General features: G+C 38.8%; 1 protein-coding gene across 1 annotated transcript in view; it reads right to left on the bottom strand.

Moving 5' to 3' along the window:
* ctnna1 (catenin (cadherin-associated protein), alpha 1) overlaps positions 1 to 16,124 on the bottom strand; it is a 50,406-nt gene that overhangs the window by 2,218 nt on the left and 32,064 nt on the right. Inside the window, exons 13-17 of the mRNA XM_024283112.1 lie at positions 15,644 to 15,798; positions 11,950 to 12,060; positions 10,449 to 10,630; positions 7,845 to 7,950; positions 123 to 257 (exon numbers count right to left, since the gene is read on the bottom strand). Coding sequence (XP_024138880.1) covers positions 123 to 257; positions 7,845 to 7,950; positions 10,449 to 10,630; positions 11,950 to 12,060; positions 15,644 to 15,798 — 689 coding nt within the window. The remainder of the gene's footprint in view (positions 1 to 122; positions 258 to 7,844; positions 7,951 to 10,448; positions 10,631 to 11,949; positions 12,061 to 15,643; positions 15,799 to 16,124) is intronic.

Below are 16,124 nucleotides of genomic sequence, written 5' to 3'. Positions count from 1 at the left end.
AACCCTTAAAAATGTGACTGGACTCATAAAAACGTAGCATTTACTTTTTCTCCTCTGTCGTTGTGCCTTCTGCTAATTTCAGCAGGAATGATGTGCAGATGGATAAACGCTGCTAAACTCACCCCTGAAACGACCAGCTCTCCTCCCAGGTTCTGGACCTCCGCTTTGACTTTGCTGCAGATGTTGAGCTGGTGGCAGTACAGGGCGATGCGCTGCAGGTAGGCCAGCAGGTCCTGCTTGCAGGAGGAGTCGGGGCACTGCGGGGAAATACAAACGCTTACACATGTAAAACAGAAACTTTTGCTTCCAACATAACAAAAGCATAATGGAACATTGGAATCCACAAAATCTTTGTTGCTTCCATACATAAAAATGTAAATGTGCTCTCTTCCGAAACTCAAGGATGTTTAGCAACACCAACTCTGTTACCAAAACTGAATCCATAATTAAAAGTTTAAAGATAGGGGTTTCAGAACTGAACTAGACTTGTTTCCTGGTAGCGACTGAATGCCATAAACTTCTCAAATCACAGGAGAATGTGGGTGACTCAGAAAACCAAATAAGGGTGAAAGTGTGAACTGTGGTGGTTTAAGAGTTTCCTTTTCCACATAAAGGAACCCCACAGAAGGGGACAAAAAAAGAAAAATATGCCAGTTTTGTTGCTGAAAAGAAACACCATTGTGTGCAATGACAAAAGTCAAATAAAATATTTAAAAAGAAAAAGAAAACCAACAGCTGTGGATGTATTCCAAAAGCTCAGCATTAAGTTTGACATGTGTTTTTTTAGTTCACGCCAGAAATGAGGTTTCAAATGTATCTATATAGTCAAAAATATAAATAAAGAAAGTTGGGTAAAGTAGAGAGAGTAAATAACTTTGGGGTCCATCTGTAAGTGGGCAGACAGTAGTCCCACAAATTGCATCACACTCAGCACTGGCAATCTCTTTGAATGATTTAATCATAATTAGACTTGGGCTTCACCTCAGAACACCATTTCCAATCCCATTTCTAGTTTGCTAAACAAGCCCCCTGCCAGCGTAGTAATTAGGTCACAGTACTCTTCTCAGCTACTCATCTAGTGAAGAATGTAAACACTCTGATGGAGGCTGCGACGCTTTACATCAGATCGTCAGAGTGACCCGAGTCAAACGGTTTATCAGCCAGGATCTCTGGCCGCAGATCAGTGAGCTGACAAATGTTCAGAGTGCTTAATAAGGACACTGGAGTGACTCCACACTACAGGCATTCAGCTGATGCACTTATGGCATCTTCAGTTTTACATTATCTATGATTATTTTGAATCTGCATTATAGCAACATATATATGTAGAAGAAATGTGTAATCACGAGCGTGTGATAAATACAAATCTTTTCTTTAATATAATATAGCTCCTATATGCACACAACCTATATGTTTATTTTATGTATATATGGTTTTTGCCGTTATCATGGTGACAGCTTTAATCTCACTGTAAATGTAGACAATAGCAATAAAGGCATTCTTTGTCTTCCTAAAAGAAAATTGGGACTGTTTTTTTTTTTTTTTTTAAATATGTAATATCTCCATCACACATGTTAAAACTTTACTTTTAATAAAACAAGGCATCATCTTGAAAAGAAATTACTGTTCATTTCTCTCAGCCATACGGGAAATTTATCCAAAAATGTGTGCATAAACTCAATGCTCGAGACGCTTGTGGGAGGGGCTACCACCAACAGTTTTAGCCTCGTTGCTACATGGAAGCATTGACTGTATGTCTCATTTGCAATGCATTGGATGATAGGCTTGCTGTTCAGAGATCAGGCTCATTTATTTTGAAGAGCTCTACAAGAAGCATTTGTAATCTTCATGTCTGGATTCGTGAGATTATTCGGAGACTCTCCTGGTGTGGTGAGCTTCACCATCTACTGCAGGAGATGTGTCTTCAGCAATACTTCAGTCACTCTAGGACCAGTTTGACAACTTGATGTTCTGCATTAGTCCAAGGAGGGCAAAAAAAATGCTTATTGTTGTCTTGATGCAAAAAAGAAGAATATAGAGTTTAGGAGAAGAATGATCAGATTCTCATCCATGTTATGCTAAAGCTGGGTCCCTGATTGGTTGATGCGAAGTGTCCTCTTTTCACATTTTTGAACTCTCGACAAATCACAACGACCAAAATCTGCTGCTACTAAGCTAACGCTCTGCGCTCGATGCTCAAACTGTGCTACCTCTGAGCATATCAGCATATTGACATAACATTGAAACTGGATGCCCCTGATGGTGAACGCTTGCGCCAACTTATAACCACTGAGAGCAATTTGGAGTTCAGTGTGTTATCACAGGACACTTCAAACATGGACGAGAACCAAAACTGTGATCCTTCCATCAGCGGACAGCAGCTCTACATATGTGCACGCCTCTCATCATTTTAAAACACTTTGATTTTAAGTTATTTAAACAAACTACAGCTGCAAAAAAAAAAAAATGTTGCTGTTGACATGGCAACAAGACTTTAGCTAAAGACCACATAACAAAAAATAACTAAAAACTTGACTGGAAAGCAGCAGGAATAATGCAGGAGTTGAAGAAGCACATTTGCATGCAGGATGCTGAAAGATATCACATGCACCATCTGTCCATGTGCAATCCATTTGATTTTATTGTTACAAACAGAAGTCCGACGCATTCATCTCTAGAGGCTTTATCTACGACCCCCCAGAGCAGCACTTCTAACTTTGCAAAAGACAAAGCAGTCATTTCTCTTGTTTAATATTTTACACTGCCCCAAAATAGCCCTCATTCCAACATCAACAAGGTATTATTACAGTCACTGTATCTGTAAAAAGAACCACGAGGGAGAACATGAGTGAGCACGCCAAGAGCAAATGCTGGCGTGAACACCAGCTTTTTCAGAGGGCTGAAGGGGGAGGGGAGGGACAGTCCCTCAGAATCTGGTAAATGCCCATCAGGGGGAAGACACAAAACGGGTTCAACAACAAACCGATGATTTTTGCAAGATAGAAGCACACTAAAATGTTTAATCTGAACAAATAAAAAGCCCGCACTTCTTATAACCTGCACAAGATTCCCCTCGTCAATAACACCGACTCCAAAGCTAACAGGAAGTGACAAAAACTAAATTTAACCACTAGAGGAGAAAACATTACAAGGATCATGATTTTTGGCCACTTCAAATAGACTACAACTTATGATGCATCTAATCCTGCTGAGCGCATCAGTATCCCTGGTGGGATAACAGAGTGCTCCACTGAATAGAGTGCACTCACTCCCAGATATACAGCCATGCATGCATTTAAAGATCGACCCCCCCCTACATCTGCGCTTGGATATTCACAGAACATCTAAAGAAGGGATACTATAGCACAATAAGGTCACAAAAAAGAATAAAAATCTACATCTAAAAAAAGCCTGTAACATATTAGTCTAAAAAAAAAAAAAAAAAAAAAAATTGCTCTAAAATCGTTATCGTTTATGTTTATGTGCCCTCCATTTGAAAGAAATCCCAATAAATCAAAATGAGGTAAACAAAAGGAAGGCCTTCAGGAGTACATTTTAAAAAAAGTACGAAAGGTATTTTACTAATAAAATATTTACAAACGAGTGAGGAATATTTACACCTCTCCGTCAGTTTAATTTCATGTTTTCAGTTTCCTCGGGAACTGAGGAAGGCTTTTAAGTTGGTTTGGGTTTCCCAGAAATCCCTCTGGTTTTAAAGGTCTTTAAGTGAAGCCTCTGATCTTAATAGGTTAAAAGAAGGTGTGGGAGAGGAGATAAACTTATAGGGAATGGTTAAAACACAAATGCTGGACCATGAAAAACCAAAGTGGAGAAAAATCTGAGCAAAATAAGAAAAAAAGATAAAAATAAGGAGAGGGCCGAGAAAGAGATAACGGGGGGAAAAAAACAACAGACAGGGGGATTGAACTGAACTTGGGAGGGATTTTTAAGTCACAGCAGCCCTCTGAGTGTGTGAAAAGAGTGTGCACAGAGGAATACATGCAATCGCACAGACCTAGGATGAGGCCGAATGCAGCATCCATGCTAATGAAGGCTTGAGCAAGTATTGAGATGGCGGAGAGCGGGGTGCTGTGAAAGCATCACTTGTGCTCGTGTTCAGCTCAGCTGCTGGCGCCCCTCCGTACTCAGGAAACTCCAAGACTGCACTGACTGTGACACGTGAATGCACAAGTCGTACATAGAAGACAAGAGCACTTTAGAGGGTTTGGTGTTAAGAATTTGAATATGGTGAGAGACTCGGGTATAAGCGGGGAAATTCACATCATTATCAACAACACGGACAGCTCAGATCTATCTCTTAAGAAAGGGGTTATAGTGCGTAAAAGCATTTTGACATTAATCATTACAACACATTGATTTTACCTTTTATTATTGTCCGAGTGCTGCAGTGAAACACCGTGTGGATAAGTTACAGGCAGAGATGTTGAAAGGAGAGCACTTCAGACAATTCTTTTCAATACGTGCAGCACAATGGCTGAGATTTGTTCTGCTGAGTGGTCCATTACACATTAACCCAACACATTACTGGTCCTTTTTACATCTCTTCATTCTTCTGCTTGACCATTCCACAGCTGCTTCACAGATTATCCTGGGAGTGTTTGTGTTACAGTTTTATTTAAAGCTACAACATTCAAATGTCTGTCGATATCACATATAAATGAAGAGCTGCTGAGATAAATCAATAACATGAAAACATGCCTGCAGAGCAGGACTAAAACAATACCATTTCATTAACGGACATCACGTCCAAAACCAAAAAAAGAGAATAAAGTGCCGCGTGTAAAGTAACTCTGAGATAAATGATGACCAGGATGGCACGACCTCATCATTGCAAATGCCATGCAGTTCCACTGAATTCCATTACAAAGAGCAGAGACGCAAGCCTCTGAGCTGCTGCCAGCCCACGCTGACCTTTCTAAACGCATCACCCAGAGGAAATGCCCATTTCCAATATTTACTGACATCGCAGCATCCTAATGTGCTGCTGCCAGCAACCTGTTGGCCAGTACACCTAAAAAGGGTCGTCGTACTTTTGCAACCGTCAGTTTGTTTTACGAGTTCTACTAAAACGACAGCACAGTTAATATTTTTTTACCAAGAGTCTCCTTGACCATTAAAACATTTTCATGATTTTTTTAAAAGTGTGTTTTGATTCTCAACTCTGGTCATCTTTTGATGTTTTTTTAAGCGTTCTATGGTCTCTTAATTATGATCATGCCATTTTTTGCCAAAAATAAAAAAAAATTGTTTTGTTTTCTGCAGAGCACCAAGAAAATCATCAGAAACTCAGTAAAAAGGGTCTAGAAACAATATGAAAAGTGGAATCAAAGTAACAAACCACTAAAAAATGTGAACTTACAGAATCAGTAAAACTTTGATTAAAGAACTCATTCTGTTTAAAACTAATACGAGTACAGTGGAGGTTTCTGTAGAGCTTGATTAACAGACTTAAAAATTAACTTTCTGAAAAGAGCAAAGCTTATTCCTATCAGTCTAACAGACATTTCTAAAGTTGGTCGCCAAAGTTTATTCTGTCGTAATAATTAAAACTTTAACAATAGTGCATCTCTCATATCAGACTACAAACTCATAATAAGACCTCCTCAGGGATTTTTTTTAAAGATGCTCTACAAAATTAGACTTGGATCATTCAATCCTTGTGGCAGCACTTAGATCTGCATACAATGGTTCCTCTAGTTTGCTAAAGATAAACCTCTGCAGAGGTATGAGACCTCTGTCCACATGCAAGAGGTTTGAAACAAACTCTTTCAGTACAGTGCCGCATACTTCTCTTTGATAATCAAAGACATCTCAAGGACATGCCTTTCAAAAGCATCAAAGAACTAGGGGGAAAAACAAATACAATAAAAGAGGACTTCAATTGCTAAAGCTAAATTCCAGAAAATCCTTTATTCTCTGTGAATGTGATTCTGCTTCTCCACTGCTGTAGGTAATTTACAAGCCGTGTGCTGTGGAGCATCTAGGGCAAGACCAGATTAGATGGTCGCCAGCAACAAAGCCCAGGGATCACAAGGAATATATACTGATCGAAGTCAAATATATTAAGTGTGTTATATTTTATCTGAGTGGGATCTGAGAAGAAAGCATTGAGAAACGAACGTAAACACGCCAGGATTGTCCAATTCTCTGTACAAAACACCTACCGTCTTGGGTTTTCACTGAAATAAATAGAAATAATTTATGTAGATACAAAGTAGCTAACTCATTGACTTTAAAAAGTCATGCAGCAGCACTATTTGTTTACCATCCCAATCAGATGGAGTTCTTGTAAGGTGTCCCACAGAGCAGCTCATACATTCTTAATAAACTGCAGTGCAGACCTTTGTACTGAAGCAACCTAAATTCTGCTTTGATCTCTTCGCCACACTAATTTCCTTAACCTTTAAATTCCACATCTCATAGAGTTTCCAAAATCGGAAATGTGCATTTATAATGTGAACAATCTTAGACCAAATCACACCCCGAGAAAATGACAAAAATGCTTCACTATCAGCCAGGAACCATAAGTCAATATGTTTTATATGAGAAGCAAAGCCTCACAGACCCCGCAGGCCACAGACGCATAGTGCAAGTGATTAATACGCCTAGGTTAATGAGCAAAGCCAGCACTGCCTCTGCTCCTCTGACTGTCGCTATGTGCGCATCCTTGTCATGATTCACTAAACTCCTGCTGCAAGATTATGCAGACCCTCCCAACACGCCTCATTTTGCTCCAAGTGGGCCTGTAGCATCTCCTGCTCACTTAGAGGTTTGGTCCTAAATATAAACTGCAACAATAAATACAATTTAGGAAAAGGAAGAACAGCCACTGGGCAATCATGTGGCTAGTTAAAAGACGAAGCACTCTTAATAAATTCATCTCTCAGGAGGGATGCATCCTTATGCGCGTAATTGCACTTCCTCCTCTTTCCATCCCTCCATCATTCTCCTTCATCTTATACCCATCTATACAAGTTATCAGTGATGTGTAGGAGCTTCATGTCACATGATCTGCTAGTGTTTTGAGTCCATGAGTGAAGCGGGACAGCAGGTTAGATGTACAGGCTGAAGGGGCCTTCACTCCTGGCTTAGAATGTCTGTTTCAACAGCCGAGACTCTTCACTTATTTATACTTTGAGTGGTTCAAACCCACAAAATCCTCTAATAGTCTGTATTCACACACATGCACAAACAACACGTGTACATGGAGATAAAAATACAAGAACTTAATATAGTTCCACAAGCAAAAATAGTTGTGTAAATTCATATGTTTGAGCCTGCAGAGAGCCAGTGCCAGTCAGGCATTTTGTATGCAGGCATACAAGAACAGACTCACACACCTGCACAGCTGCCCATCTGTTTTCTTTGGGGGATAACATGGTTTTCATTAAAAGTGAATATGAATCTTCAAAAGCTGCAGCGAGGCATATAAAAGTGACTTTCCAGGGCGCTTTATTCCCTACACAGGTGATTCAAATGCAATTAGGTCAGAACAGGTAAGAAGCGATAAGTGGGTCTGTAACATTAAGGATCTGAGAGTCCTTAAATAAAACATGTGCAGGTCTCCAGGAGGCCAACAGTTTATTACATCAGACAACGAGGGAGGGAACTCTGCGTCGGAAACAGAGGTTTCCGCGTATGTAAGGGAGGAACCAAAAGTACTATAAAATACTGGAAATGGGTTGGCTTTTCTCATTTATCAAACCCTTGCATGCTTTTAACACTAAACATGTGTGATAGTTTCTTTTTGACGATGCCAATTACATGTTCGGTCTGCAGATAAAAGGTGTTGTGGTCACTCTTTGAGGCTGTGTGTGACTTACGTTGTCTGCGATGGCGCGACCCAGCTTGTCCATTGTTGATCCGGCCTCTGCAATTTTCTTGGCAGCACTGATGACATCAGATGTGTTTTTCAGTGGCCCTTTTCCCCTGAAGAGAAAACGTGAAAGATTAACTGTATGAAGTCCATAGAACATAAGTGACAGTGTAGGGCCAAAACGCTTTCATGATATTTGTTTCTTTAGAAAACAACATAGCTGTAAACACCAATATTTTAAGATTACTATGAAAACTTTTTTTAAAGCTTGAGAGAGGTGGAAAAGAAACATTTGAAAGTGAAATGCAGTAGAATCCCTTTTTGACCTAATAATGCATGCCAATCCTTGACCCCTCTTTGACTACACAAAGCCCATCCCCGCACAGGTCACCTCCGCCCTGACCCTGATCCAGAGCAAAGCTCGTCAGTTATTTGCCATTTTTCAGCCCCCCTCAAGGGACTGTGGGACACAGTTGGCAAGAGTCACAAATTGGATTCAAAGCTCCTCTCTCCGGGCTAAAAAATGAGCTATCCAACCCAGAACAGATGGAATTTTGTGTTCTGTTCTCTCACTTCCGCTCCCCTCCCTTCGCCGGCTCTCCCTATGTTACTCTTATGTAAAACAAACTGAGGCCCTGGTGGAAAAGGCCATGCGTCACAGCACATACTGGAGGTTCTCATGGGACAGGTCATCCCCCAGAGATGGAGCTGGGGGCATTTTTTTGGCTCCTTCAGAAAAGGGTTGCAGCTGATGGAGCCACACTGTAATCTGCTTGAAAAGTACATTACAAAACAATAACCTTTGAAACAAAAGGTTTATTAAATCTAATATTGGTATTAATGTTGTTTACATGATTTGATGGATGAAGTTACGCTGTAGCTACTATTTTAAAAAAGTAGGCTCCCATATAGGTTGCATGCATTCATTATTCATATTAATTGGCATGCACCAGCAAGTGATGCTGCAAGTGTCAACAAGAATCTCAGCCGCCCTGTAGATCTGTCAGCAGAGGTACAGATCAATTATCTAATACAGCATTAACCTTGGCCAAGCGTCATGCCAGCTCAAGGTTTAAGGGCAGTAATTTGGGTGGAGGCTGAATTAAGCAACAACTGACCTTCTGTTTATCATTACTGCGTACTTGCATCAAAGCCTGATTCACAGGCATTCATAAAGGATGAGAAAGTTGATGCGTTTCCTTGAACAACACAAGTAGACAAATAAGCAGAATACTCAACGTGTGCTCAGAACGTCCCCCCCCAAAAAAAAAAAAAATCAAACACAAAGTTGAGACTTGTTAAATGGAAAAGAAAAAAAAAATATTCAGAGGTAAATTTACGTCTTTAGTTTTGTTTTTAAACTGGCAAATAACACTAATGATGAAGCTTTGCTTGAAAAAATAAACAAATATATTAACAATGGCAATAAATAATTCAATTATGTGCACATACTGACTGCAATGACACTGAACATCTAGAAGTGTTCTGGATTTTTCCTAATGAACTATTTACTCTATGAAAGTAAACCAAGTAAAAATTGCATTCACCTTTAAGTTGCTAAAACTAGAACTTCATTCAACACTTCATAAGCAATTCCTACACATCCACAATGCTGTTTATGCCATCTTTTAAACCCAGCTTGATTTCTTTTTTTTAATAAAATACTAAAAACAACAGCATGCGTCTAAATGTTTAATGACTAAGAGACTAACTAGTTTTACAGTAAAGGAAGAAAGTTAGGAGGCAGTGACAGCTCATGTCCTGAAGTAACAAAACAAGCACAGGAAGTGTGACCATGTGGGTGTATAGTCCAGTGACACTGGGTCACGAGTGTTAACCGCTGATGTGACACAGACAGCTGAATGAATTACACACAGCCTGCTCATATTCAGCCACATGCAACCAAGCTGATAAGACACCTCTGTGGAAACAACCTGCAAGGAACAATCAAAAATACATAAAGAAAAAAATAAAATCACATGATTTTACCTTCTGAGAATAACAACAAAGCTGTGAGGTTTCCCATAAACAACAATAGAGAGCAACTGCAAACATGACAGCCATGAACAGGATATGATCCAACCTTACCATCTTCATTGACACAAAACTTTACCCATAAATGTGTGAGATGGTCTCCAGGAGCCTGCTGTGTTGTTTTAATTTAGAGTTTACAATCCATACAAGCTGTTTCATGTACCAGGGGAAGAGTAGATTTAAATCTCTGCTTATGGTTGATCATATTATCCCAGAAACACATTACAGAAAGATGGAAAGAAGGAAGAAATTGTAGCTTCCCTGCAGTTTCCCTCAAATTAAAACCTATTTGGAGTGAAGCGTTAACCTCTATGTGGGATCCAGGCAAAGGCTGACAGGTACAAAATGGTATGATTTGATGATTTATGAGAGATACATTTTGGTCTAAAGCAAAATAAATGAGAAAATTCTGATATAATCACAGTACTAGTCAAGAACTGACAGACAAAACCATTTACAATATAAACAGAAGTATATTAAATTTGCAACCATATTTTTTTTAGCCAGCAGAACAGCAGCAAAAAGACACAGATGAGGCAAAAACAATACAGAGTGCTAATCCTCTATTTACACTCACCTGGTAAAGTCTGTCATCTCCATCATGATCATGCACATCTGCTTGGCCAACACAATGATGTCGTTGCCACTGTCATCCCACTTGGATACCTCAGCATCCAGCTTGCTCTTTTCTTCTTGGAAGCTAGCCACCTGTTCTGCAATCTTTGCCCTATCCTCCTGAGGCAGCTGGGCCATGATAGCCTGCATACGGAATTTGAGAATTTGAAGAAGATTAGCAAACTACAGTTTGAGACACGGCTTTTATGCATGCAAGCTTTCGTGCCAGGAACATGCATTGCAGCTATCCAAATAACAGCAAACTTGATGTTAGTTTTATTTCTCTTTTTTTGTAGCTCCTCTAGGTGAATGATGAACAGTTATATATTTGAATTTTACTCTTACAAGCAGCTTACTTTATCGTTTCTTTAATTGCCAATACATTAGTTTTCACTTATATCTGCTACAAATCTAAATTTCTTCTCTATAAGATGTTTTGGTAAAACCAAAGTCATCTTATCCAAAACATGTTGACAAGAAAATCAAGATTATTTAAATCAGTTTTGGTGCATTTTACACCTTTTAAAACATATTTTAAAAACGTCTCTTTCTCCCTTTTACTACTCATAAGTAAAAAGAGAAAAACATTCAAAAAGGCACTTGGAAGTTTCAACATTTGCTAGGCTGCTGCAGACCGACACTTGAAGAGGAAATCTCTGTTCATTCCAACTGCAAAAGTTTCTCTGGGGTCATTGATTCAAACTATAATCAGGGGTTTGAGTAACCCCTCCAATCTAAAATAAATCCTTCAAGATTAAATATATATATATAAATACATGTTTGGATTGGTCAGACAACATACTCCTGTTAATTAGGTGTAGATTAGTTGAGTTTTTTTTGTTTTTTTAAATTGGGTGGGAACATTTACCATTTTTTCCTTAATATGGGGCTGCCAAATCCTGATCTACCACCCTGCTTGTTTTACAGTTCTCCCTGCACTGCTTTCTGCTGATTAGCTGACTCAGTTGTCTCCTCATTCGGGTTGACCGAGCACACCTGATCCAGGTAATCAACAGCAAGAAGTGCAGGGCGAGCTGGGAAACGAGGAGGGTGGTAGATCTCGAGAACCAGGATTAGTGGGAGGCGGTCTTGCCTTAAAACATTTAATGGATTTCCAAAACATTGAACATCACCCTTTGTAAGGCAGAGGGGGGTTACAGCAAAACCAAATATTTTTGTTGTAAAGGAAATTATTTACTCTATTAGATATGGTGTAAATATAGCATAAGGTTGAAACTTAAACTATTCTTGTTTAAATTAGATAAACGTTATCAAATTAGCTGCAAATGCATAAAAAAAAAATCAATAGAAAAATCCCTAAGCAATAACTTGTAAAAAGGGTTAAACATTTAAACGTTTATTCAACATTATCTTACTATTAGAAGTAATCTTAAGTTATGATCCCACAACTTTTCAGCATGTCAGAAATATCAATAAATAATATGTCAAAAGATAAGACTTACCCGTGCAGTTTGGCCGGCGATAAGCTGGTCATCTGCTGTCTGAACGCTGGTCTTGCTTTGAGTGTCAAAGTCTTCCGTGTCAAAGTCAGAGTCGTCCAGTTCCTCTGGAGTCTAGAAAGAAGAAATAAACAACATGAGATTAAAAAAAAATCCAAAAGAAAAATAATAAAAAACAAAAAGCATTTAAGCTTAATGGAGGCTAAAATAAAATTGTAATTAAAGCATATTATAAAATATGTTTGGCACACAACTGCTCTTTTACCATCAATTAAAAAAAAAGCTTTTTCTCTTTTCAATAAATGAATCTGTTAAACATGTCTTTTTTAGGGGGTGGGTATTGTCTAGTTTGAAATGTATCAGTAGCAAAACCCTCGAGAGGCCCATCTGTCACTGCTTTCTGAGGAAAAAGCAGATGAAGCACAAGTTTAGTTCTTTCAGGAATTGTAGCCCTTCATCCATGACTTTCTTTCACCCCATTTTTTGCATTGAATACAAAACAACCCAAAGGCAACATTTCACTCAGAAATAATGTTCAAAAGAAATTCGATGTCAATAGCTCGGGCTTAAGGCAAACTATAACACTGTCCAGAAATGTATTTGGAGGAGATATAAGCAAAGGGGGGAAGATGATGCGGCCAGATAAAGGTGCATTATCACGCTTGGGCCTCTCCTTGTGCTTATCCAACTGTCTACATTCTTTCTTACTGTAATGGATTTGGAACCTCACTCTAAAAATAGCCAAGAGTCTCTAAACAACCTTCCACTGCTCCAGGGAAACTGTAGAAGCTTCCGTTCTTCGGGCAATACGGGTATGGTCTCAATACAAACTTTATGACTCACAAGCATGTCTGAAATCGAGATAATGCAGTTCAGTGCTAGCAGACACCGCCTGCTGTGACCTGTCCAATACATACATCGTAATTGTGAAAGCCTCAGAAATGGCCGCCCACAGAAACTGCCAAGTGGGAAAACCAAAACCTGTTTCAAAAAGTTAAAAAGGGTACGCTAAATTCAAGATAAGTGCTTAGCAATAGGCAAAAACATGTCATTAAATATGGCTTGCATGTAGGGGTGGGTGATGTGACGATACAAAACCGTCTTACGATCTCCAAAGCTGATGATCTGTCATTTTTGAGAGATCGTTTTGTCACGATCTTCTACCAAAAGCTGCAAGAGCGAGAAAGCAAAAGCTTGTTGACTGCCTGCGACTCTAAATCCGAGCTGCTGCTCATCCTCCTCCACACCATTTACTGCTATTATCTCTGTGTTTTGAATCTTAACAGTTTGGCAGATGTATTTGATGTAATGATCCAAGTTTAAAAAATGTTTTTTGTATCAGTTAAAGATGCTAGTTGGAGCCTTTTTCTCAAAGTACAATGACATTTTCTATTTGAAGGTAAATTCTGATTTATTTACCATGTATGTAATCCAAAAATAATAAAAGTTTTAGTTTCATTTGAAAATGTGGTAACGGTTGTTGTTATTAATATTACTATTTAGCACTTTGAGATGTTTTTAATAGGGAAAGGACTTTGCTAAACTTTATCAGTCATTTATTCTTTAAACTTCATCAGTCTCCCTCATTTCTGGTTTGTGTGAAAAGCATTTACAAGCTCTGTTTTATGGATTTTTAGCACAGAGGCAAAATAAAAACTCGCGGATATTTAGTAGCTGTTCATTTGACAACAATGCATTATCTGTAGCAGTAAAAGGCGCAATTCTCACACTATTCACAGATTAATCTTAATAGATAATAAATATTTAATTCGAATAGATAAAACTAAAATCATTATAATTCCATTTCTGTCAAATTGAATTTATTTTAAAGAAATCATGAAATAAAATTGAAAAAAAAATCGTGATTTTCTTTTTTGCCATATCGCTCAGCCCTACTTGCATGTGAACTAATACAAGTTTGAACTTTTATTTCTCCCTTTGCAAACTGTTAAAATCCAAAGTAAAACTTTACAATGACAACTATAAATATTAATGTGATCCTTATAGGAAGAATTTTGAATACTTGCCATCTAATTACATGATACTTTCAGAGCTAAAGTTATCGTAACATGAAAAAAAAAAAGCCTAAAAGCAGCCCTGTGTGATACTATTCTGAAATGGACAGGCCCACACAACAGCATCTCTCACTATTGTTTTTATTACTGTGTTCTACTCATTGCCTCAGTGTGTCGAATAGATTTTTCATTCATTTTAGGACATAGCCAGGGAAATCACCTTGGGCTATGACGTACAGCACAAATCATAAAGGTAATGACAGCTGCCCCCTGTATTTGAGTGTCTGCAGCTCTCTGTCTAGAAGTCAGTTTTACGTCTGTGAAGCATAATGTCGGATGCTGCTGCAGGTGGGGAGAGGGTACTGTAGTCTTTTCTGATTTCCGAGACCTACAGTCTCTCTACCACTCAGAGGTTAAAAGTCCAAAAATCACACTAGTCCAGTTTGATGTAAGACTGAGTCAAGGTCCTGTGAGCAGTCAAGCCGTTTGTGCATGAGGACGCTCTTTAGAGGAGCTGTCTTCTGGTCAGCTAAACTAAGCTGATTTATAATATTTCTTTGGACAGTATAAACCTTGCACTGAAACCACAGCTCTGCCGGTGAGATACTAAATTCATTAGGTACATTAATGTTTTTTTTTAATTTACCTTGTTACTAATAGCGTTTGAGAATAAGTGGAGGACACAGCTGTGTGGAGCTGCTGGAAATCCTGTAACCACAAAGCTAAAGAAATTAAATCATTTCCAGATGAATACTCACTACCAAAGCTGTGTGGAAACATTCTCAGACCTTAGTGAGAAATCCTCACAGACTTATGGAAACTAGATTTTTTTTTAATAAAGATTAGGTGGCAGTTAATGGCACAACGAATCTGATAAATCACGAGCATGGGCGGTTTGTCGCTAATCCTCTATTAGTTTTAACATGCAGTCACATTTACACACACCAACTCTTCCTGCATGTTCAGCCAACCCCATAGGCCCAGTGTTAATAGCTTAATCAGGATGATGTGATTGGAGCTGGGGCTGATAGCAATTGAATGTAGTTCTCAGCCTGCAGTACAAGGAAAGAATGCTAATTAAAATCTCCATGTTAAATCAGCAGCTGATTATCATGCAAAAGCAAAATACATAATGGTCCCTTTTTCATTTGGGCTTCTCGATGCATCACTAATAAAAGTCAAGAACTAAACCAAACTTATCCAGAAGATCAAAATCTTGTGATTCATGTCAAACAGCCAGTTAAACCCTTAAATACATATAAATGCATACATCAGCTACACAACACAGACTTCACCATTATCCACTTCTTACTTTATAGCTGGAGAAGGTTTAGGTCAGTCAATAAAGTAATGGTTCAGTGGCTTCTATTAGCATGTCTAACTTATGGTTCTGCTCAGGCAATAAGCCATTGATCCAAAGACTACGCAGGCTGGTGTTACACTAAACTGCATGTTTATTCAGGCAGCACAGCTTTTTCCTTAGACAATTTAATCACAGGCTTTTAAAGTCAACCATTCTTCCTAGTAAACAAAGCAGCTAGTGAATTCTAAGTTTCACTATAATACTTAAAGGTTCCAACAATTCTTCTGATTGTGCTGCTATGCACAAATATTTATGTATGAATGTTGATGAATTTACCATGAGCATGTATGGAGGGGGGGTGAAAATCTGCAGCACTTACTCTGATCATGAGGACTGCTTTACGTATGTCGCGGATGCCGTCGTACACCAGGCGGGATGCATCGATTAATTCATTCTCATCCACAGCAGTCAATGAGGGGTCTTCAGTTAGGGCCATGACGGCAGCATCTACCTGCTGTGTGAATCGTGGCATGACTGAAAGGAAAAAGGAGAATTGGAATTTCAAAAACAGATTTATTCTACACAGATAAGACGTTTCTTCTGAGGTACATAGATATGCAGCATTTTAGTGGGGAGTTCTACAACAACAAGCGCCATAAAGCTGTCTTCTTGGGCATGTATTTTGGCCTGGTGACAATTTGATATCAGTTGGGTGAGGCCTGGATGTCAGGATGCAAATGTAGAGGGAGGGAGGAGCAGCACACAGCACAGTGCACAAAGAGGATTTGGTTTAGAGCTTACAAAGCATTTACAACCTGCAGGCTTCTGCATAGAAATGTAAATCAAGAAAAAAAAAAAAA

The sequence above is a fragment of the Oryzias melastigma genome, linkage group LG10, assembly GCF_002922805.2.
Source record: "Oryzias melastigma strain HK-1 linkage group LG10, ASM292280v2, whole genome shotgun sequence".
In the NCBI taxonomy this organism is placed as follows: domain Eukaryota; kingdom Metazoa; phylum Chordata; class Actinopteri; order Beloniformes; family Adrianichthyidae; genus Oryzias; species Oryzias melastigma.
The sequence above is the reverse complement of the archived record's forward strand: the minus strand, read 5'-3'. Positions and strand labels throughout refer to the sequence as shown.